At 37.9% G+C, this 24,012-nt stretch overlaps 1 protein-coding gene and 1 long non-coding RNA gene across 5 annotated transcripts; one reads left to right on the top strand and one right to left on the bottom strand.

Annotated features, from left to right (window-relative positions):
* Window positions 1-1,284: 1,284 nt before the first annotated feature.
* hnf4a (hepatocyte nuclear factor 4, alpha) lies at window positions 1,285-23,352 on the bottom strand. 3 transcript variants are annotated; one of them, XR_006379388.1, is made up of 11 exons: window positions 7,338-7,545; window positions 6,050-6,224; window positions 5,273-5,367; window positions 4,661-4,767; window positions 4,406-4,561; window positions 3,818-3,905; window positions 3,531-3,683; window positions 3,123-3,359; window positions 2,838-2,960; window positions 2,132-2,334; window positions 1,285-2,034 (listed from the first exon to the last, which is right to left on the bottom strand). XR_006379388.1 is itself a non-coding variant. In XM_044210018.1 (10 exons), exons 1-10 carry the CDS (start codon window positions 23,232-23,234, stop codon window positions 2,192-2,194), a joined length of 1,326 nt encoding a protein of 441 aa, XP_044065953.1. In that variant the 5' UTR covers window positions 23,235-23,352; the 3' UTR covers window positions 1,285-2,191. The 3 variants fall into 3 exon arrangements, 2 of the variants coding, with proteins under 2 accessions (XP_044065953.1, XP_044065952.1); XM_044210018.1 differs by lacking the exon at window positions 7,338-7,545 and adding an exon at window positions 23,186-23,352 and having other exon boundaries at window positions 1,285-2,334; XM_044210017.1 differs by having other exon boundaries at window positions 1,285-2,334; window positions 7,338-7,699.
* LOC122882549 lies at window positions 12,522-20,809 on the top strand. Of its 2 annotated transcripts, none has more exons than XR_006379390.1 (3): window positions 12,522-13,005; window positions 13,776-13,859; window positions 16,695-20,809. It is a non-coding gene; the product is annotated as an uncharacterized LOC122882549 (long non-coding RNA). The 2 variants fall into 2 exon arrangements; XR_006379391.1 differs by having other exon boundaries at window positions 16,690-18,287.
* Window positions 23,353-24,012: the final 660 nt, after the last annotated feature.

The following is a 24,012-nucleotide window of genomic DNA, read 5'->3' on the forward strand; positions in this document are numbered from 1 at the left end:
TCTTGCAAACTAACAGACATAAACAGAAATGTCATACTTCTTCACGCTTTATTGAGTGCTGATATTAGCTTAAAGCATTAGGCAGGCCTATATTTACGACAGAACATGATGGCATTAAAATAATACTGTAGCCTGTATGTTTTGGGGTAGGCTGTAGGTGGAGTTGTATTTCCTCACAGTTTAGATTAATCTATCTATCTATATCATCTTTAGAACATTTTCTAGTTAGTTCATCACTTAAATTATATGTACCAGAGTGTTGATGTGGTCTAAATGTATTTTTCAATTTTTTGATTGACAGATCGGATGTATCAATTACACTTAAATGCGGTAGATGGCAGAGTCTGCATCGCTGTCACTACAGGCTACATGTCGTTTCAAGATCTGTCACGTACAGACGGGGGGCAAATTAAAGGACAAACCTGAATAAAAGAGTGGAGAAACATATCAAATGTAGATGCTTCCATGTTCCAGGGCTCACTGAACGGTTTGGTGAGGATGAAAATGATGTGAATAAAATGCTGCAGCCTTTACAGTCACCAGATCTCAGATCTATTTAGTGATGTCTGTGACTGTCTCTGATGCAATATGTCTTTTTGTTAAGTCTGGCTATGTTTGTTTTTCTTTCTATCTGCTGTACTCAGGTCTCATTGCAAAAGAGATCTTGATCTCAATGACATGACCTGATTAAATAAAGGTTATATATATATAAATGAGGGAATATCTTGTGGAGGAATGGTGTCCATCCCCCCCAATAGAGTTCCACAGACATGGCAAGGAGCACTGAAGCTGTTCTGGAGGCTCGTGGAGGCCGGACTCCATACTAAGACACTAATGTTAGTTTTTCCTTTAATTTGTCACCCATCTGTATGTTTTCTACTTCAAATTTTAAAATGAATTGCTAAAAATAATACATCAAACTAATGTATTCATATTTATGTAAGTGTTTGGTGTTTTGGTAAGAAAACCTCTGTCATGTTAATCTATAGTTGAGTCTAAATGCAGCACATTGCTATTAGCTACCCCCCCCCTGTGTCTTGAATCAGTGCTATCTATAATGATTTTATGACACTTTATCAGTCTAAAGCAACATGTTGCATTAGGCTATCAGTGAACAAGCAGCACTGCCACGTTGGACACATTTTTTTCCTCCAGAGACTTTCCAACATGTCTGATTTCTTTATTAAGTTGCACCATTTGTTATTCAGAGAATGGGCAATCCCATTAATTCCTCAGAAAACACTTCTCTTATAGTATAAAATATGGTCTGCAGAAAATGCAATGTAAAAATAGACCTTGAGATTTATTAATTCATCTTCACATTGTAAGGCGAAACATTGCCTGTTTTTGTAAGGCAGTACAGTTACAAGGCACAGTTTATTCCATCAGTTAAACCACAATAAAGTACTAAACAAAAAATATAATATATTTTTTAAAAACCAATACAACATATCATTGGGAAACTTCCTAAGTGTGTCTGCCTGTGACTTTTACAAAGTGGCACTGCAGACTTCACCATATGTACCAAGATTTCTTGGTGTGAATTTTAACATGTTAAATTTTACTACTGTAAATATGTATTTTCCAGTACATAAAACAAACCACAGATATTTTAGTCCTGTCACAGAATATTTAGAGACCCAAGCTGAATTTATTCAAGGGATTTACTTTAGCTTTGATAAAAGGATTTTTTTCTGAGTTGACACCATTTTATCACTAATGAACATAAAATAAAATACTGTGCAACACTAAATACATGACAAGGCCTGTTGTAACATTCATAAAATACTGACATGGTCACGCCACCATGTCTAACATAAGCCTTCCTGCACACACTGAGGCCATGCTTAAGGAAGTGATGTTACCAATAATAAACTATATATACAACAATGTATTTCTATGTGTCGATCTTACAGAACAACAGCATGACTGGATAGTTTCGATGCTTATAGTTTTGTCTGGCCTTCACTGAGCTGTGGCGCTCAACTGCAGCTGCATGTGTGAACAAATGGATCCCTGAAGAAAAACAGCAATCTGCAAGGGACATAATTGCGATTACATTCTATATATTCAGCTACTTTATTGTTTCAGTCAAGTTAATAGCTTCAATGCTGATTGCGTATAAACTTACATATAAAGACCCTGGTTTAACACAATAAAAAAACTGAAGGAATAAGGATTCAGAGGATTGTTAGATGGCCTCTTGCTTTGTAATAGTAGGCTGAGGGATGGAGGTTGGCTGCTTGGGCACGGTGGCTATGACCCCCTGAGCCATTTTATAATGTTCTGAGCTGGAGGCAGTAGGCGGAGACGGGATTGGGGTTTCAGGAGTGGCTGAAAAGTAGAACACAAAGAAACAGGAGCAAGTTAGAGGGAGAAACTGCAGCATAAGCAGGTGTATATTTACCATTCTGTGGTATAACATGTTGTGGGGCAACACAATTTTCAGATAAGGAATAAGCACTTTTGTGAAATTTCTCAGAGCATTAAACATGTTAAGAAAGAATAACAGAAGTTCTCTTTGACAAAATAAGCCAGATTAGTTTCCATGAAGAATTTAGAGGATTATTCTGCCAAGCCTGTTTGTCCTTCCAGCTACCTGACTAGGCTGCACATGGAGCTGGGTGAGGGACATTTGACATTTGTCTCTGTTGTTTAAAATGTCGCTTAGTTCGCTTAGATTAATGCTTCTAATCACACTAATCAAACTTGAATGGACAAAAACTTCCCAGTTTTTCTATTGTATGTGGCAATAAAAAACATTTAAGCTGAAGACGGAGAATTAATCTTAGATGCCTCAACAGTACACATTTTCTACTAATATGTTTCGTACTCACAGATTTGACCATTATGGATCGGCGTTGCCATGTTGCTGGCCACTATAACATTGCTGCTGAGGTGCTCCTGAACCAGGTGAGGGTGCAGAGAGTGAGGTGCGTGTGGAGCCTCACTGGCAGAACCTGAGAGACAAAACACACAAATATACAGTCAGTCTTAATTTACTACAGCATATCTGACTGCATAATGAATACCACAGTCCTCTCTATTGTCTATATTGGTAATTCAAGTGGATTCTGTTATGTTCCACCAACGTTGGTTACAAATGATCTGAAAGAGCTCACCTCCAAGAAGCATTTCTTGTAGCAGGTTGTCGATCTTGGCCATGCCAAAGAGTTTGACAAACTGGATCTGTTCAATCATTTGCCAGGTGATGCTCTGTAGCGTCGGCAGCAGCAGGAGCAGCTCCCCGAAGCGGCCCCGGGAGTCATACTGCCTGTCGTTGATGTAGTCTTCCAGGCTGACCTGGACCTGGTATCGCATCCGCTTGATCTTTCCAGGGTCACTCAGACCTTTAGCATCTGTGGGCAAATAAAAGCAGGTGTGTTTACAAAGAGAAGTGTGTTATTGAGTTATAACTTTTCATCCGAATACAGTGTCTAGAATTCTCTCTTCAGCTTTTGAACTTCTCACTGATACTATTGGCTTGAAAAGTAGCAAACACAATCCAAAAGCTCAGTCGGTAGTATTACCTGGGTCAAAGAAAACTATGGCTTTCAAGCACGCATATTCATTGTCGTCTATCTGAAGCTCCTGGAAGGGAAGCACCAGCTCATCCAGGATTCTCACTGCTACCCTGCCCACCTCCAGCTCCGGGCAGTTTCTGGGAATGATGTAGTCATTTCCTGCAGGAGAATCACATTTTAGGGTGAGATTTAAAACACTAAATTAGAATTTAGTCCCTGATGAGACAATGCTTTGGGTGATGAGTAACGGCAATATGAATGTTATGAAATGCCCCTTCTTGTGTCAGTTTTACCTAATAAGAGGATGTCTTTGTATAACATGGACCTCTTTGCAGCGCCGAGCAAGAGGTGTTCTCCAGCATGAGCTCGCAGCAACGCCACCTGAAATACATCGAATACATTTACTTATTAGCTGTGTGATAATAATCTGCAATACTAAAAGTCCTTTAATCTGAAGCTCACTGAAGAGAGAAAGAGAAAAACCCTGGCGGAAGACACTCACCGATATAACATCAGCAAATCAGTTACCAGGGCCTGGTGATCACACTGTTAATGATTCTGCAATGATTCTCAAGGAGGGATATAACTTTCAAACCAGCTCATCATATTCTAACTCAGGATTAAAATACATTAACCGCTCTTGTTGAAGAGTTTGAGGTTTTGAGTGATGACAAAACCCTTGTAGTCCTTTTTAAATTTTTTTAGATTTTTTTAAATGTATCTCCTTTTTTTCTACTACGTTTTTATTTATTTAGGAAGAACATAGTCACTGAGTCTATACCCTGCTCCTGCCGTCCACACTATGGTTTTAAGTAGACTGGTTGATGAGTTACCAGAGTGTCCATACAACTATGTACACCATGTCTGTGTATGAGTCTTACCTGGTCATCCAGGGGCAGGTCACAGAAGGCTGGGATGTACTTGGCCCACTCCACCAAGACCAACAGCTGCTGTTTCATGGACTCACACACGTCTGTGATGGTGGCGATCTTTTTGGTCCTTATGTCGCCATTCAGTATAGGAGCAGGGGAGGTGATCTGGAGAAGGCAAAGCAGACGTGAAATCATTTGATGCCTTGTTACAGGCGATTAATCATAGTTAGATGTGATTCCCAAAGATGATTTAGTAGGTCTTACCTGTCTTGACAGTACGTCTGCCTGGATGAGTGCATTGATGGATGGTAAACTGCTGTCTTCATAGCTGGATCTCCTGGTGCTGATTCTGTCTCTTTCATTCTGCACAGCTAAAAACACACACAGATTTATAGAATCATCACTGCTGCAGCTGTGTTCATTTGCTACTTGCAGAAGAAAAATGTGCCGTTTTCATGCAGCTAAAAAAATTGAAAACACAGAAAAAAACAACGAAAAATGTTTACATTTCTCAATTTCTTTGTTGCACAAAGAACTCAGAGTCATTTAAAAGAAAAATAAGTCTTCCAAGGTTGTCATGTTTATCAGTATATGGCTATTATTGCTTGGAAATGTTTGCTCAGCATAAGCTGGTTAGAGACTTCAGCGCTACACTGAGTGAACATTAACAAAGTACTGCTCTCGTGGGTATTGCAACACACTCAGATGAGTCGTGTCACTTCGGTGGGGAGACAGCTCACACTCTGGCAGTGATTTGCTGATTAAATGGGAAATTCTGCTTTTATCAGGCAAAGGGAGCTGTTGTTTTCACAAAAAACACATAGATTGAGTTTATAGATTCAGTCAGTTTGTTTTGAAATGATAAAATGCTCCTACCTTCTTTCTTCATGCCAGCTCTGAAGCATTTCTTCAGTCTGCAGTATCTGCACTGATTTCGCTTGTCTTTGTCCACAATGCATTGTCTGTTGAACCTGGAAAATTAGTGGAATGAGTTTGTATGTGTTGTCATAGAATCAAAAAGGAAACTTGAACGAGTGAAGCAATTAGAGCTGCAATGATTGGTCAATCTGCGACAATTTTCATAATCGAAAAATCGTTTTAGTCAGAAAAAATGCCAAACATTTGTTGTTTCCAGCTTCTGAAATGTGAGGATTTGATGTTTTTCTTCACAGTAAACTGAATGTCTTTGTATTTTGGATTGTAGGTCAGACAAAACACAACATTTAAATATGTCACCTTGACCTGTGGGAAATTATAACAGGCATTTTTCACTGCTGGCATTTTATAGATATATATAGATTAATCGATTAATTGAGAAAATCTGTAGATTAATTTGTAATGAAAATAACCGTTAGTTGCAGCCCTCGAAGCAATTAGGCTCTTTTCTGCAGTATTTATAGACAACACGAGTTATGTTTTGCTTTGTCTCTCTTGCACTCATACAAACACACAAACATCAGTGCATAGATGGGAACCAGCTCCACTGGCAGGGCTAGATGTAAGTAAGTAAGTAAGTAAGTAACTATTTATATGGCACCCTTCTAGAGCAGAACGTCACAAGGTGCAATGCTTTGCTTCAGTGGCACACCAACAGTAGTAGACGATTCAAAAATCGGAGTATTTCTCCCTCTTCAGTCGTAGATCTGTCCTCACCTGCATGAGTACATGTGGTTTTTGCGGACGCTGCGTCTGAAGAAGCCCTTGCAGCCGTCACAGCTGGACGCCCCGTAGTGTTTGCCAGTGGCTCTGTCTCCACATATGGCACACAGGCTGCCCACCCCCAGGTGGCCGGTAGCGTTCATGTTGGCGCTCTCAGCCGGTGAGGAGTCTGACACAAGGAGAGAGAGAGAGAGAGAGAGAAAATGTCTCATCAGGTCAGCAAGCTTTTAGTTCGTCACTTTTAGACATGTAACAAAGATTGGGCGACCGGAAACCAGAGGAAGAGTGTTTTTATAAAAGCTTAATCCGATGGCAGTCAACAAGCATCAAGAAATATGTTTGAGCACTATAGTTCAGAGGCTGTAAAATAGTGTTTCTACTTGACAGATTGTCAAGCTGGTTTGATTAAAGAAGGTGTGAATGGCCAGAGTCAATACAGTGAGCAGCTCCATGGACGGCTGATCAAAACCAGCCTTCATGAGAACCTGCGAGGATCTGAGTAGCTCACGCAGAGTCAACAGAGCATAATTCATGTCGGCTTGATTACCTCTGAAAAGGCAATCACTAGAGACAGTTTTCTATTTAGTCACCTACACAGTCACCAGACTGGGTCAATCAATCATGTCATGACACATACTATAGATTAAAAATGGCAGGCTGACTCAACAGACCTTGTCATACATTAATTTAACAGAGTAGAAACATGTAAGTGATGAAAAAGTTGACTGGTAAATAGTGTTCCCTATCAAGCTTCCTTCTTTTTGTCTCATTGGGAATTTTAGAATCAGGATCACAGCCAGACGTCATGGGAGACTGCATATATAAATAAGTTGGTGTCACTGTAAGCACTTCTCAAAAACGGAACCCTTTTTCTTCATTTTAGACTCTGTGGGAACAGACAGTTTGTAACAGGAGATAAACGATCATGATACTCAAACTACTGCTTCATCGGAGGATGAATATCAATCCACCGTAATCAATCTGACACCACACCACTCTGCAAGCTGAAACAGGTTCAAATTGCTTTGACCAAATGACCTGAGTGCATTGAGAATAGAGCAGAGTCTCATAAATCAAAATCTCTTAATGTTTTACTATCGCACCCAGAGGTGATAAAAAAAGACCACAGCACAGGATCATCCCTCTGCCAGCGGGAGCAGATGGACAAATGACCCCCTTTTATCACTTCATGCCAGAACTCCCTCTGTCCCTCTCCTGACAAAAGTTTTAAATCAGTAAAAGTTTCAAAGTTCAACGCCAGAGTTGCATATATGTGACTCACCTGCGCCCAAGGGGAGCACTTGCATGTTTTCGAACTCCAGCGTGGTATAGGCTGGGTCCAGAGCCTCACTATAGTCTGCCATGTCCATGTCTGCCTGTGCTTTGGACAAACAAATTCTCAACTACCTGACAGTGGGGCAGAAAGACTTGTCCAAGAAGCTAATGTGCCCCCCATCCCTCCTCCTCCTCCTCCTCCTTCCCTTCTCACACCCCCACACACCTCCACCAACCCCCTCCCTCTTTTTTTGAGCCTAGCTCCACCCAGTAACAAGGTAGCCCACTGGCCCAGTTGAGTGTGATGGGGGACCGACTGGTGTCAGAATCAGAGAGGAGACCAGTGACTGACAGCAGAGCTCGCCTCCTTCTCCTCCTTCCCTCGTGCCACTAACCCGAGGAGAGGTGGAGTATCTCTCTGGTTGATGGTTAACTAGCGCCTTCAATGGCAAATCACAGGGTTGTGTTTTTTTTTTAGGAGAGATAGCACAACTTTGATATCTGCCATCTCTTCTTGTTTCTCTGTCAGTAATGGATTAACAATTCTTCCATGAGAGCTATATATCAGGTCAATGCTTTGCCAAATCACTACTCCACCACTTTAAACCAATTCATTTTATGGCTAACGCTTTCTGCAGCATGCTGCTATCACATGCACTCAAATGACAGCACCCACATTACATTATAAAGCAGCCAAGACCAAATTAATGTGCAGCTTAGCTTCATGTGTCTGCAGTGAGACCCACAGCAGTAGAAAGTGAAGTACTGTACCTGAGTATTTCCATTTTATGCTACTTTTTACTTCCACTCCACTACATTTCAGAGGGAAACATTGTACTTTTTACTCCACTACATTAATCTGACAGCCATGGGCAGCTTATGAGACAATCGGCCGCCAAAAAACTTCCAGACTGAAAGAGAAATAAAACGTTTGCAGTCATTTTCTGTCTCTTTCAGTGACATTTTGCAGGTGAAGCAGAGCTCTCAGATGCTGCTGTTGGTTCAAAAACTGAAGCTGAACTTATTTATAGTATTTAGTTCACACTGGAGATGAAGAGTCAGTCAAAATGCTACTCTGCATAGATATTACACTAAACACTATGGGACACTATACAAAATATTATAGGAAACCATCAAAGAATGCCATTTCTTAGAACAGCTACTTTGCTGTCAAAGTGATTTAATTTACTCTACTGATCTATGTATTTACTGTACTTTAATGAAATGTCACTGTCACCTGAATAAAAACAAACAAACAAACAGTGAATTGGATTTGGTTGACAGATGCTCAGTATTAAAAGAAAAAAACACAATGAAGGCAGCCATACTTTTAATTAAGATCTGTGGCTTTACAACAAAACAGGCACTTCAAACAGAGGTTGTTCAGTAATCCATCCATGCTGGCATCTACATTTACTAGTTAATTTGCAAATTAAGATTTTACTTCCAAAACATATGATCAATTTAGAACCTATGATACATTATTATAGATGAAACTACCCAGCAAAATTTAAAAAAGTACAATGGTAGCTCCACCTTTACCAGCTGCCACATTAAAATGCTTCTTAAACATTAATGTATCAATAATAATGATGCAGTAATATAATATTAATAATATAACACTCTGAAAGGGTCTATAGTATGAGTTTTGTAAAGTACATTTTGTTGATAATATTTTTGTACTTTTACTTGTATTTTACACAGTGGTATTGCTACTTTTACTTAAGGAAATGTTCGGAATACTTCTTCCACCACAGGGAACCCGCTAGTCAGATAATATCAGTCATATTCAGTTGTATATTTATGATTCTTGACCAGTAGTACTTGCTTTATCTTTCTTTACATTTCTACTGTGTTTATTGTTTTGCACCAAAATACCAAAGCAAATTCCTTGCATGTGTAAACTTACTTGGCAATAAAGCTGATTCTGATTCTGATTCTGATTCGGCGTGTAATACGTCGCTGGCAAATCTGAGTTAATTCTCACATAATGAATGAGGGAAATAACTCTTGCTAAAGCAAAATGATGCCTTTATGTAAAAGATTTCATTGTTTGTGAAAATGCAAGGTGCACGTGAGGCTGATCCAAAAGCTCAACATTTGTCGTTGGAAAGGCAGCTGCTCCTCAAAGAGACAGCTTTGATGATTCTAAACACATAGCTAAACGTAACAGATAAATGGCTGAATACGGGTGCACATTTGACCCACTTTATGTTTATAAAGAGCCTTAACATTGACACGTCCAGAATCATTATGTTATATATGAAAAAAGTTAGTGACACTATCAACTTTTATATATATTCATGTAATACTGTTAAATAACATCCAGTTTAACATCAACTTAAATGTTTACCTTTGGAACATGAGGGGTGGTGTTGATGAAAAGTTTAGGAGCCACTGATGTATCACATTATACAATTATAATTTTAGAAATGCTCTCTAAGGGAACTTTTCACTGAAGAGAAGGTTATGATTTCCGGAATTAAAAGAAAATATGCAATTCTGCGTGTGATTTCAAATTACATGTACTTATCTGTGTAAATCTTATATGTGAACATGAACTTTCATGTGTATGTTTGTGGCCGTGATAATCGTCCATTTGGATGTGATGTAGATAATATTCTCATGTGTAATGTCCATGAAAATTAACACTTTATTTTAACCCCCCTTATTTAGTGTTATAAGCAGTATATAAACACTTAATATATGGTTTGTAATGCAAACTGGTACACTGTAATGTAGTTTTAAACAGACATAAGGAAATGAGTGTGTGGTCAAGTGTTAATTAATGTCTTTGTCAACAGTTATAACTCCCATGAAGCGTAACTGTAAGCAGTTAATGAATGATTGGCAAAATAAAATAATACAGTTGCAATAAAAATTTATGAGTATAAAATATGTAATGTTTAAGACATGAATTGACACTTAAAATGTATATATATATATGCTTACAACCATATTGTAGTGTGTTATACATTTTTTATTAAGTATTCATATTCTGCTCATAATGCCAAATAGGGGAATTAAAGTAATGTGTTATTTTTTAATGAGAATAAAATGCTACAATCAGTTCTTGCATATGAAATCCGACATTGGTCTAAAAAGCACACATGCGTTCAGTTTTTTGGATGGTTTTCTCATGTGACTTTTGTAACACGCTATCCTGAATCCGATTGTTTTCAAAAATATATTCTCTGCTTGCGCAAAGTGGCCGCCTCTTACATGTCACACAGCAAACAGTAGTCTTGTATTTGAAGAGAAAGTGCCAGTACACAGCAGTAGGTCAACGATCCCGAGTTCCCCAGAAGTACTAAACCCCATCTAGGTGGACTTGTTAACCATACACTCGAATTATACTGGGTGCTCATAAAATTGTTTTTCTTCCAGTAAGCAAACACCAGAACATTCCCAGAGGCTCCTGTGTGTGATACTGAGATGATCTGTTGATTGATTGATTAAATATTGACAAAAACCCCTCTTACAGTAATCCAATCAGAAATGAAATGGAAGTGATCAACCTGTGATTAAACCTACAGAAACTATTCTTTTCACACTGTCAGATATGATCATAGACTCAGATTCATTGATCTTTAACAATCTGATTAACTCAATGGAAACTACGCCCATGATCAAAAAATGATTAGCAACTTCTTCACACACTCTGACAAACTCACAGATGATTATTCTGCATCAAACGCAGCTCAACTGGAGCATGTTGTTTCACTTGTGTGTACAGAGGTCGACCATTACAACATTTCTTCACGTTCGATCAGCGCTGCTCCTCTGCAATGCCCATATTTGCTCATGAAGTGTGCTGATTATTTCAAGGCAGTAAGCAAGAGAGCGGGGGGTCAATCAGTGTGGAGCTATGAATGAGTCACTCAGAGCAAATCTTATCTTCTCTCTCATTAAAGTGCTTTTATCGCTGCTCCCATCTTACATTTCTGTGACCTCCTCAAGGAACAGTCATATACAGGACTATAAAGCATAATCTGCACAGTTACAGCTTTCTTAATCACAAACTGACAAACTGTTCTGATGTGTTTGATAGGACAGCTTAGCCTGAAATTATCCCATTACTTATCTGCGTTTTGAGGTGGGGGGGTTCATCTTAACATACTGTACCTACAGTCCCACAGTACACCGGCTGGATTGACACGTGCAAGAGGCTAGAAAACACAAAGCCCCATGAACAGAATAAAGTTATAGCAGCATATGTTCATTCTGGTGACAAATTTTGATGTAGTCACCCTATTCATTAGTTCTGCTGAAGATGAAACTTCCAGCTCCTGCTGTTATCTGGAAAAAAAAGTCTAAAGTTTTTAAATGCTAAAAAGGTCTTTCTTAGGAAGGAATAGCTTGACATTTTGGGGAATACTTTTATTTGCTGTCTTGCCGAGAGTTAGATGAGAAGATCGATACCACTGTCCAATACTTTAATTTGTGACCAAATACCTGCAAAACTAATGACATTTCCATCAGCCTCCGCTGTACTTTGTTTAGTGCTAATTAGCAAATGTTATCATGCTAACATGCTCAACTAAGATGGTGAACATGGTAAACATTAAAACTGCTAAACTAGCAGTGTCACTGTGAGCATGTTAGCATGCTGACATGAGCATTTAGCTCAAAGTGACACTGTATAGACTCAAAGAGCTGTTAGCATGACTGTAGACGTTTTTGTCTAATTATTACCATGATCGTTCTGCAACAACAGATTGTACAAAGGAAGATGACGTTACATTTTTGATCACAATAAAATAGCCTATTTACGAATAGGACATTTTAAATCATTAAAATTGTTTAGACATTGTCAACATTGTCCCATGTTGGATTCAGTCTGTCTTTTATTTTGGTTTTCTTCTTTTGTGTGTTTTTTTTGATTTGGTGTTATGTGTGTGTTATAAACGGCAGAATCAAATCAAATCATATTTTCATTATTTTTGTCTTATTGTTTGTGAGTACAAAATAAATTGGTGATAAGCAGTTATTCAAGCTGAAGCAGAACTTTTATTAACACTTTGATAATACTGTAGCTGACAACAACTACCTGACATTTAGCTGTTAAAATACATGCTATATACACTGGGAGGCTGCCATGTTGAAATGTGCTGGGCCACAGAGTGCTGTCTTATAATCAGTCACCCAAACTCTTGCCCCGGGGCTAAAAGTCAAAGGATTGCTGAGACCTGATGTAACACTTGTGTGATTCTCCCCTTTGAAACTTCAAACTCCAGTTTGTGAACAAAGTCCTGTCTATCTTCTGAATAGGAATCTCCGACCACTGACCAAACTCCATTTGCAACCACTGCCTATTTGTACCTTCTCCTCAATGACTACATTTCATTTACCCAAGTCCGATCTCAAAGGCAGTATGGCAGGGAAGCAACACAGTAAAATCAAAAAACAAGAACCAGCAGCTGGGAGGAAAAGACGATCATGGTGGCCTGGAAGAGTCAATAAGATGTGGAATATACACTGTCTGGGGACTTATTTTGTTTCTTTCTAAGAGAGTTACACCACAGAGGAAATGTGAATGTTTGTAGAGCACATCCAGGAGCGTGTTGATGTTGATAAGAGTATAACAGAAGGAGACAATGTGCTTGCTGCAGCAGATTTGAACCCAGCAGAAAAAGGCTGCTGCTCTGCTCTCCTGCAGTAGATGGAGGAGATAGGTGAGTAGAGTGTCATGGCAAAGACCTTGTCAACAGATAACTATCTGCAAATAACACAGCTTATGCAAGCCCCTGTGGCTGACCGCGGGAATATCATATTTTCTTTGCCACTGGAATATTGTCAATTACTGTCATCGTCTATAATGACACAGTTTTTTTTTTGTGAAGATCAAATTACCGTTTTTTTAAATAATTTCCTAATAGTGTTATGTTAGTGTGTTCAGTCTGACAAACTGTGTTGTACCTTTCTCCTGCTTTTATAGTGGAAACTGCTTTTATACAGCTCAGCTAAATAACTTATTTTTCCCTTTTCCTGTCAAATAATAACATTTTATACCTACAGTGAAGCTAATGTGATCCTCAGAGGCCTACAAACCCTGTTATCCAAAGCCAGTTCCTCCCCTGTAGTGGCGTTAGGTACATAGTTTTGGGGTTTTGTGTTAAAATGACATGTAATCATGGATATAATCAGGTTGCCAAACAGATCCTGTACTGTAAAATGTTATCTTTTGGTTTTGCTTCAGCCATATAACCTGACTTTTAAGGAGATGTTGTAAACTGTGTTTTATAAAGGTAATTTCAATCAATTGTAATTGCCAAGAAGTCGAATCTACGGAAGCCCTGAGAGGGAAAAAAATAAAAATTCTGGTGATCCGTTTTTTAAGTCTGACCTAAATTGTTTTCTCTCCTGTGTTTCTGACTTAAGAATAGGGGGGATGGGGAATGCTGAAAATGTTTATTTTGACAGGATAAAATGTTTGTTGTTGTAGTACTCATTTCGACCACAAGAGGCTGAAGTGCACCACTTCCCTGATGTTCTAAACAGGACTGAAAGCATTCATGTGTTCTTGCAGGTGAGTATTAATTTAAAATAAAAAATTATGTAACATTACTGTCATGTCTTTCATTTGGCTAGAAATGTATTTTAATCGCTGCTTCACTTGGAAGAAAACATAAATGCTTTTATTCCTATTTAGAACATGGGGTAGTGGTGCACTTCAGCCTCTTGTGGCCAAAATGAATACTATAACAACAAACAATCCGGACAAAAAAGACTATTTTTCACCTGCCAAAACTTCTTTTTTCACTTGTTTTCACAGATGAAAAAAACATTTAAGGAACTTAGAAAGATTATCCTGGCAAAACCTTTTTTTCAGCTGTTCTTAAGTCAAAAACACAGGACACAAAACTATTTAGATCAGACTTAGAAAATGGATTACCAGAATTTTTTTTCTCACTTGCCTCTCAGGGCTTCCATACCTATCCGATCTTTTCTCTGAAACAACAAAAGAGTTGTCACATCGTCCTCACCCATGATGACTATTTGGTCTCAGGGTAATGATAAACCGCAAGTGGCTATTTAGTTGTTCAGTATCTCATAGTATTACACAGTGAAAAAAATTTTGGTAAATAAATGAGGGAGGTCTGCAGTTTGAGAAGGATAATACACATTTTTTTTGTTTCTTTTCAAATTATTTCTGAGATTGTGCGCTCTGTCTTTCTGTCTAAAATGTCTTTATGGTAATAATGAATTACAGTGCATTTCTTTACAGAAAGTAACTTTTTCAAGTCCACAACTTTGCAGTTCTCATGCACAGTCACTTAAAATATTTCTTCATGTCACATATATATTTTTAAGGCCAAAATAACCCTTCAACACATCTTTGTAACGTATCAAGCTGCAGTATTTGCAAATATTTCACAGATTAAATCTTTAATCTACAAAAATATGCTTCATCTTGTTACACATCCAGTCAGACTGAAAAACTCAAGTAGCCTCTGTGCACCAAATAAGTAAACAATTGCATCAATAAACATGAAGACCCATGTAAAATGTAAATCAATCACAGTCTGTGATAAGGCTCTGTAATCATTAACTCTGTTTTGCTGAGAATTCATTTTGACTGCTGGCCCAATCACCTCTGTCAGCAGCTCTGCTCTAAGTACTTTTATCTCTCTGATTCTCTATAGGTTCTTCAGTCATCAGCTAATCAATAGACATTTAACCTCCACAGCTTGAATAACAAAGCACTAAATATTTAGGAATTCACTGTTATCCTGTCAGCACAGGGCCTACATCAAAGAGGACTTACTAAACTTATTTAAACTAATTAACTGATTAATACTGTCAAACATTTTTCTAAATATTTGTGATTTTTTGCTTAATTCAAGAAGGCAAACACATTATAATTCATCTGACAAACAGCCCGCTGGCTGCATTAGTAACAGTGATGCTTCTTTAAATTTTCATTGAACTGTTTAAACACGTCTTCGGCTCATTTTCCTCAGTGTTCATTCGCTGATCTCTTTCTACCTGCTGAGGTCACATGCTGCTCTCTTCTGATCTCATTCTGTTTGAACAACCCGACTCTGTCGTCTGATCACGCTCTCATTTTTGATTTCAATGTCACAGGAAAACGGTTTTCTTTTACAGCACTGACACAGACCTGTCAACAGTGGTGTAAGAAGTATTCAGATCCTCTTTTTTTAAGTAAATGAAGCGACACTGCAGTGAAAAAACATTCCATTACAAGTAAAAGTCCTACATTCAAGTTTTCTGCAGACCTCTGCAGTGGCGGAAGTATTCAGACCCTTTCCTGAAGTAAATAGTGGCAATACTGCAATATGAAAATACTCCATTACAAGTAAAAACCCTGTATTGAAAATGTCCCTTAAGGAAGTATTATTAGCAAAATATACTTAAAGTATCAAAAGTAAAAGTACTCATTATTTAGAAAAAAATGTTCCTGTCACTTTTATGATATTATATATTATATTTTGGGTTATTGTTATGTTAACTTAATGTTAAATTAACAGGTAAGGAGCATTTTAATGTTGGTCAAGGTGGAGCTAATTTTAACTACATCATAAACAGTTGGGTACTTTAATCTATAACAATGCAGCATATTTTATAAGCTCATCACAGGTTTTGCATGTGAAATGAAAATAAGTCAGGGCTAAAGCTGTCAGATAAATGTAGTGAGTGGAGTAAAAAGTACAATATATCCCTCTGAAATGCAGTGTATCAAGTAGCATAAAAAGGAAATATTCTAGTGAAGTTCAATTATAATTAAATTCAGTAAATGAGTAAATGTACTTTATTGCTTTCCACAGTTAAGTAAAGTACCTCATAACTGTACTTGAGTCTGGTACTTGAGTATAAAGTTTGTACTTAGTTACAGTCTACTGCTGCCAGTCAGGCAATATGAAATCACTACTTACTACTGCCATCATGTGGACACATAGCACAAGTCCACACTCAACCCACTGTTCAGTTAAACAGGCTAGATGTTTCATCCACAAACTGCTGAATCACTGAATTATTCTGTGTCCAAAATATTCATTACATAGTATCCAATAATTGGGATGGTCAAGATATTGTAACGTAACGTACAGGAATTTGTTGTCGATTTGTGCCCCTAAATTCTTTCCTCAATGAAGTAGCTCTTGTAAACAGTCAATATTTAAAGCTTTCCTCTCTTAAAACAAGTTCTACAACACTTTTCTTTGGAAAGATTGCGTTTGGTCCGTTAGCTTCCAGCAGGTTTACTTTCCACAGCTCCATGGCTTTAATGCACAAACATCAGCTTGTTGTTCGCCCTCGATTCTGGAATAATCTACACACGCAACTACTAATTCTCAAATTTCTCTCTGTTTCCTTTTCCTTTACCTGGGTTGGTGAAGTGCAGCGTCCCATCTTGGCCATACATCCCTCTGAAGGCCGAGCCCTGACAGTGAGCCGGCCAGCTGAGCGAAGGCCCATGAGCCTCAGCGGCTCTCTCAGGCCCGGCCAGGCTGAGGCAGGCTGGGAGGAGAAGCAGGGCCACTGTTACTGGATAGTGCTGTTTGCCGGGGCCACCGGGCCGACTGTTAGGGCCCACAGCACCCAGGGATAATCCCCTAATGCCTGTCACAATGAGATTTGATTGGAGACTTGAACACCCGGATTAATAGTGTCAAGTGAACAGTGTATAATACCTACCCTCCAAACAGGCTAATTGGGCTTTCTGCCTCTGTGAAACACCAAACACCAGATATTTTATTACAGTGCGGATTCAATTTTACTTCATTAGCTGAGGGATTTGTTTACCAGGACTCTATACTGTAACTTTTCTACAACGCAAGCTTAATACTTTCTATACGGCTGCAGTTATTTATATTCTTAATCTTATTTTTTTTATAAATTTCAGAGACCTTGTTAATACAGTAAGTTGAAACAAAGCAGTGTCCGTCTCAGAGTTTACATTAAAAATCAGTTTATCCAGGTGACAAACATGAAAAAGACACCTCTAGATGAAAAATGTCAATATTGCAAAATTTAATTTAGATATGCCTGCCTAATAAGGATTTGATCTGTTAGCATCTCATGAAAGTCACATATGGACCATTATAATGGTGTAATGATTTAATCCAACAATGATTTTTATTTGATGTATCATGAAATCTTACATTCTGCCCACAATGGTGGTGGTCAAAGGTGGTGAGAAATATGTGTAAAAGCAATCTGTTTACATCAGAGAGGCCAATCTGTAAATAGAAATGTTATATGATTATATGCTTGCATGAGTGTTTTGTCAAGCAGCCACTTAAATTGCTTTTTGAGTGAAAATGATGACTAATGTCAAGTGTCAAGTGTGGTTTCAACATGGAAAGACGCACTTCTAGTGGGCTATAAAAGCCGCTAGAGATGCAAGCTAAAGACGGACTGAAAATCATTCAGAATACGTGGTGTGTGTAGGTTACTTGTGCACCCAAGTCCTGTGTCGTGGGAGAGGGTGTGTAGTGAGGGCCCTTAACGTATTCGTGCCCATGGTCATAATAATCCGTCCATGCTTCCTGAAAGTACAGCAGCTCTACAGATGTAAATTGTTAAAATGACTTAAGTGATTCAGTCACTAATAATTAAACTGTACACTGAGACAATATTTCAAAGAATGACTTTTATGTTGAAGACCAAACTTGAGCCTCAAACTACTGCAGTTCAGTGTGTCTAAAATAAAACTTGTTCTTTTCTTTTCCAGGATTCACTGTTTCCCTCTGCTAAAAAAAAGAGCTCAAAGACATTTTTAAAAATTCATCAAAAATCAGGATTTTACAGGTTCTGACTGTAGTCGGTAGGTAGTCTTTCAATGAAAAGAGACACCTTCAATGAGTGGTGGAATATCTTTAAGTGCATTTACTCAATTACTGTACTTAAGTCCAATCTTGAGGTACTTGTACCTTACTTGTGTGTTTCCATTTTATTACTTTGTACTTCTACTCCAATATTGTACTTTTTACTACCACTACATTTATCTGACAGCTATACAGTTACTTTAAATATTAATATTTTACACACAATACATGTGATTAACTTCTAAAATATGATGCATTACTATATACTGAACTACCCAACAGTATATAAAAATTAGATTGAAAGTTCATTCTTGATTTTGGAAACAGCAGTTGACAAAACAATCTCACCACTTGGGAGAAGTCCGAACATCTACTTTTCCATGACAATTGGGCAACGGCATCTGCTGAGGATGACCATGTGATACGATCGAAAGCTCCAGAACAGCTACTGAGGGATCTTGTGGTAAGAGTGTTTTGTTAACAGTTTATAAACTAGTTAAAACTAGCTCCAACTTAGCCAGCTAAAACATTAAAATGCTGCTCACACATTAATGCATCAGTAATTATAATATAATATGATATAACACTGACAGGAGCCATTTTGTTACTTTAAGTACATTTTGCTGATAATACTTTAGTACTTCTACTTGAGTACAATTATGAATGCAGGACTTTTACTTGTAATGGAGTATTTTTATAGTGTGGTATTGCTACTTTTACTGAAGTTAAAGATCTCAATACTTCTTCCACCACTACCTTCTGTTCAAATAGATTTTTAATCAATTCCAACTCTTCATTTCGTTAGTATTTAAACATTGAATAAACAGAATTTCAATTTTTAACACATTGTAGGTACAGTATATGGGTTTTCTTATGACAAATCTTCATCATGAACCACACAGCAGCTGCAATGTGACATATGTGTCACAAATATTATTTATCAGCAGTGCCTGAATAATCTTGCTGTGTAATGGCCCTTTGACGAGGATATGCTGTTTGTGAGTCTAGTTTAGTTCATTTGAACTGTTAACTTCTGCCCCACTGTCAAGTCATTCAGCTTTGTAGGCAAACAGATATCCGCTGAGGAGCTGTTGAACGGCTGCTGTCATGTTTACATTCACCAAGTGATTCTGCCAACAGAAGGTTGTGACCGTTGAGCAATTAATGCCATGTGTCTGACACAAAGTTATGTGTGTTGTATGAGCTATACCGCAAGTTACATTGCTAAGAGGAAGGTTTGTCAGCTTGTCTCAGTAGTTGAGTCTAGAGGAATAAAAAGGCTGTTTTGGTAAATTGTACCAGACATAGGTCAGAAATCCAAATCTTTGACACACTTGCCTGTACTCATCATGTTTAAACTGGCAGCTGTAATCTGCTGGTGAGTACAAGAAATCTTCACCCTTTCAGTATACATGACACAGAAATTCTTTTAAATTCGTAATGCTACAGTAGCTAGAGACATAACGTCAGCACAGTTTTGAAGCAAACTGAACCGTGATTTGCAGTTTGTTTGGACAAAGAAGCATATTATAACCCGATCTAGGCCAAAAAGAAGCTTATTGCAGGCAGCTGCCACAGAATGCATTTGTAACATAAATGTCCTGGTTTTGGAAAATTTGTTGAGCTTATACTGTAGAGGGTAAACAAATCCTTTCAGAAAATGTTGCTATTGTACTCAAAAACAGTGCAAAAGTTGGTAATCTGAGGTGAGGTGAGACAGATATCTGGTCATGGATGAAAGAAGTTGCTACTCAATGCAATCGTCACTGGTTTTGAAAATCAGGGGAATGTGATAACCAAAATGCCCAACCATTTTCTGGCTCAGCACAATGAATACAGTCAAAATAACATACTGTAGACACTGTAGTTTAAAGAATAAAGCTCATAAAGACCAAAACCAACAATATGTTGGTCCATCTATCAGTACTTTCTGACTAAATCTTTGAAAACAGGTCATGACTATATAATTTCATGTTTAAAAAAGGCTCAGTAATTTCCTAAAACAGCTAGGCACTGTAGTTTTGTACACAAACTAGGAGTAAATAGTTTTCAGTGGCAGATGAATAAACATTTGATGCTTTATTCAGTATTTACAGCAGCAGGAAGGTGTATGTGGCATTAATTTAAAATAAACTACAGTGCCTGTGTTCATCATAATGAAGGAACATGTAATCCAGTGCAAAAGTATGGCTCATTAATGTGTTTTTAATAGTTTTTGGACAAAAATTGAGGTCCACAGTTCCATTAGAATAATAATAAGGAACCAGATATTTCAGGCTTTAGATACACAGAAAATACTTGTTAGTAGAATCAAGTCATTGTTAGTTTTAGCCTTTTCAAGACAATAAGAAAAACAAAGAATATAACCAGACATCACCAGGCGAGATCAGTGCTAATCATTACAGCTATAACGGTTTCTTGGAGTTCAATGACGCCTCAGATGGTATATGAAAATCTGCGATAAATATTCAGTAGCTGTCATATTTGAATTAATGCCAAAATCATCAGATTTTTGTGTGTGACTCATGTCTTGTTGATAGAGATGTTGTCATGATGGAGGACACTGTTTCTACCAATTGAGGGACCCTGTTGAAGGCGATCATTATGTTGAATGTGTGAATGTAATTACTATAATGGTAGTTTTATATATAAGATTTAAAATACCTAATAAAAACAAATTTAAATACAATACAGATTGTTAATGTATTTCCTTTTTATGTATGCATTTACTGCATCATGATTACATGATGAAATGAAAAACATGTTAAATGACAATTATTTAGACTTTTGTCTTTAATAACTGAATTAATTGTTTTTCATTGTGACATGATTTTTTTTTAAGGGCCGGAAATTTTGTATCAAGTTCAACTTTGCACCTTTTACCAATAGCAAAGTGTCTTGACAGTGCTGACCTTTGACGAAACAAAATGCCAGAGTCCAAAATGGAGGAAGCTATCGTGGCTTTCTTAGCTGTTGTTGCAGCAGCCACTGTTATTCGACCTCCTCTGTCGGAGAATTGACTGCCCCACAATGGCTTTCAGACACTTAAGAGACAGGGGTCGATGGTACAAATACAGCTTTTGAATAAACTGTGTGAAAGTATTGTCCTGTCAGCTACTAAGTTAGCAAGCATTAGCAAGCTCGTTTTTATAAGTCATTACTGAATGAAATGATGTATACATCTGAGAACAAAATGTACGGGAGAGTAAACGGCACAGTACAGATTGCAACTGATGCTAGCATGTTCTAGGCTAGCAGGTTAGCTCGCCAGATTACCAAATAGCCAAGCGTCTAGAAGTAAATATTTCTAGCTGCAGTTATTTATATTCTTAATCTTATTTTACAATATATTACATCTTTCAGAGATCATGTTACACGTCACTGTGACTGTCTGATCACATGGTGACGTTTGGATGAACGAGAAAACAGTGTCATAAACTGGTTAAAGGGAAAACAAAAGCACTTTGCTATTGACAAAGTAAGAGACATACGGATGGATTTCGCTGTCCCACTAACAGCAATGGATGGATGCAGTAGAGTGCAGAGGAAGTGGGAGAGCAGGTGTAGGATAAATGTCTTGTAAAAGCTAAGATGAAGCCATTCAGCCATTTAACAGTGGAGTTATTCAGAAACGTGTCACTCTCAGGGCTTCCAGGAACTCTTTAGCTCCACACAATAACATGGATCATACAGCAACATCTGTTTAAAGACAAACCAACTGCTTTGCCACATTCATAGATTTTTTTTTTATCACTTTTTCGTCATTTGGCCAGAGAAAATCAATTTGCATCTGCACATCCCACTGTGACATGCAAATCATCCGATGAATGACCACAGGAGTAAAAGTAAAACCCCCACCAACTGCTGCATCTCAAAGCTGGTGTGAGAGGTTGTGCAGTGAGGCCTCCGCTTTCATTGCGATAGTTCAAAACAGACATCACACAGGGAACAGATGAAGCCTGTAGCCGCAGTGTGAAGACAGATGGGACTTCTGTGATCTTAAAGACTTCACTGTGTTTGCATCATATCCTGCTGCCATAAAAACATCAAGGCTTCATCAAAGTTTCATCTTGGCTTTCATATTTCAGTCTTTTCACAGTTACTTTAACTCCACAGAAAGAATATTTTCAGTACCGCAGGTAACTAAGTGCATTTACTCAGCTATTGTACATATAAGTACAATTTTGACATACTTGAGTATTTCCATTTTATGCTACTTTACACTTTTTGCATTTCAGAAGGAAATATTGTACTTTTTACTTCACTATATTTATTTGACACTTACTTGTTACTTTTTACATAAAAAAAACATATGATATATGATATGATACAGTACTATATTACTAATCTACCCAATTGTATCTAGAATTTGCTCCACATTGACAAACTACAACATTAAAATGCTCTGACACATATTCGGTAGTGATGAAAACAGAATAATGTAATATTCTATAATAATATAACACTGTGAAAGGAGCCATTCTGCATAATGAATACTTTTACTATTGATGCTTTAAGTACATTTTGCTGATAATACTTCTGTACTTAACATTTTGAATTCAGGACTCATACTTGTAATGGACTATTAGACCATTTGTATTTCTACTTTTACTTAAGTAAAGAATCTGAGTACTTCTTCCACTACTGAGAATAACAACACACCTGACTTAATCCTTCTTCTGCTTCTCAAAAACTCCTACTTGTATCAACTGCACCAACAACATCATCTTCAAATCACCCTGTAAACCCTCTCACACTCGATTTACTCGAACTGCTATTACACCTCAAAACCTCTGCACCATCATCACCATCAGGCCCAGCTCCCATGGCCTTTTTAACAACCTCCACATCTCTGACACACCTCTTGGATTACAGCCGTGTGAAAAAGGCTTACACAAATGGCGATGATATTTCCACTCTGAATCTGTTGTGATCCAGCAGAGTTCTGGAGCCAAATGGCTGCTGCACAAACCACCGAAAAAGAAAGGAAAAAGCAAGCAGCTGCCACACTCAGCCTTTTTTTCACTGAAGCCAAATTGATAAAAACAAAAAAGTGTGTACTCACCAAATGGAAGTTCCATACTTGAACTGACTTGTGTGTTTACATTGACCATGTCGTCCTCTGCTTCCCGTCAAGCATGTATTTTAAATACACTTTTTCATCCCTCACCATAAGGTGTAAAATGTGGAAGTTTGGCGCAGGTTGCTGTAGTGTGAGAAGGGTGTTGTTGGTGCAAGGTAAGGCCGGTGTTGCCGCTGTTATCTTATTGATTTTCCTAATCTGGGCAAATGTGGGTGGGGAGGTTAAACAGTAACTAGGCTCGTATGGACACCAATCTATATAGCAGCTGTAACTAAGGTAACATGATGATAGAAACTCAAATAGACATAAAGTTATCATGTGCTTTTCCCTCTTTCTCATCACCAAACAGTCGTTTCTCCAGATATAGATTAGGAGTGAATAAGAGTGTTGGAAAAGAAACTGAATTTGTACAAAAAGGAGAGAGAAAGCTAGAGGTTGGGGAGGGACATAAAAGACAGAGAGGAGTGGAGAATGTACTGAAGGTGGCAGCGAACACATTGTGTATGATGAGTAACGTCATCAGCTTTGTTTTGACTGAAGGGAAAAAGTCACTGACTGTTTAGCTGTATATAGAATTGGGCCTGAATCACCTGTGGATAGCAAGACACCCACTGAAATCTAATTTTAAAATGTTATTTCCACTAGTCTCCTGGCAGAAATGGAAATCTCACACCTGTTTCACTTCACAAAGGCAATTTTGCACCATCTGATAGATACCAGCTGCAGGCTTTTAAAATTCCAATGGCAAGTTTACATATTTTCTCAGGTCATTCTCAAAAATAATGATGGTGTTTAACATGATTTACTTT

The sequence above is a fragment of the Siniperca chuatsi genome, linkage group LG10 (assembly GCF_020085105.1).
Source record: "Siniperca chuatsi isolate FFG_IHB_CAS linkage group LG10, ASM2008510v1, whole genome shotgun sequence".
In the NCBI taxonomy this organism is placed as follows: domain Eukaryota; kingdom Metazoa; phylum Chordata; class Actinopteri; order Centrarchiformes; family Sinipercidae; genus Siniperca; species Siniperca chuatsi.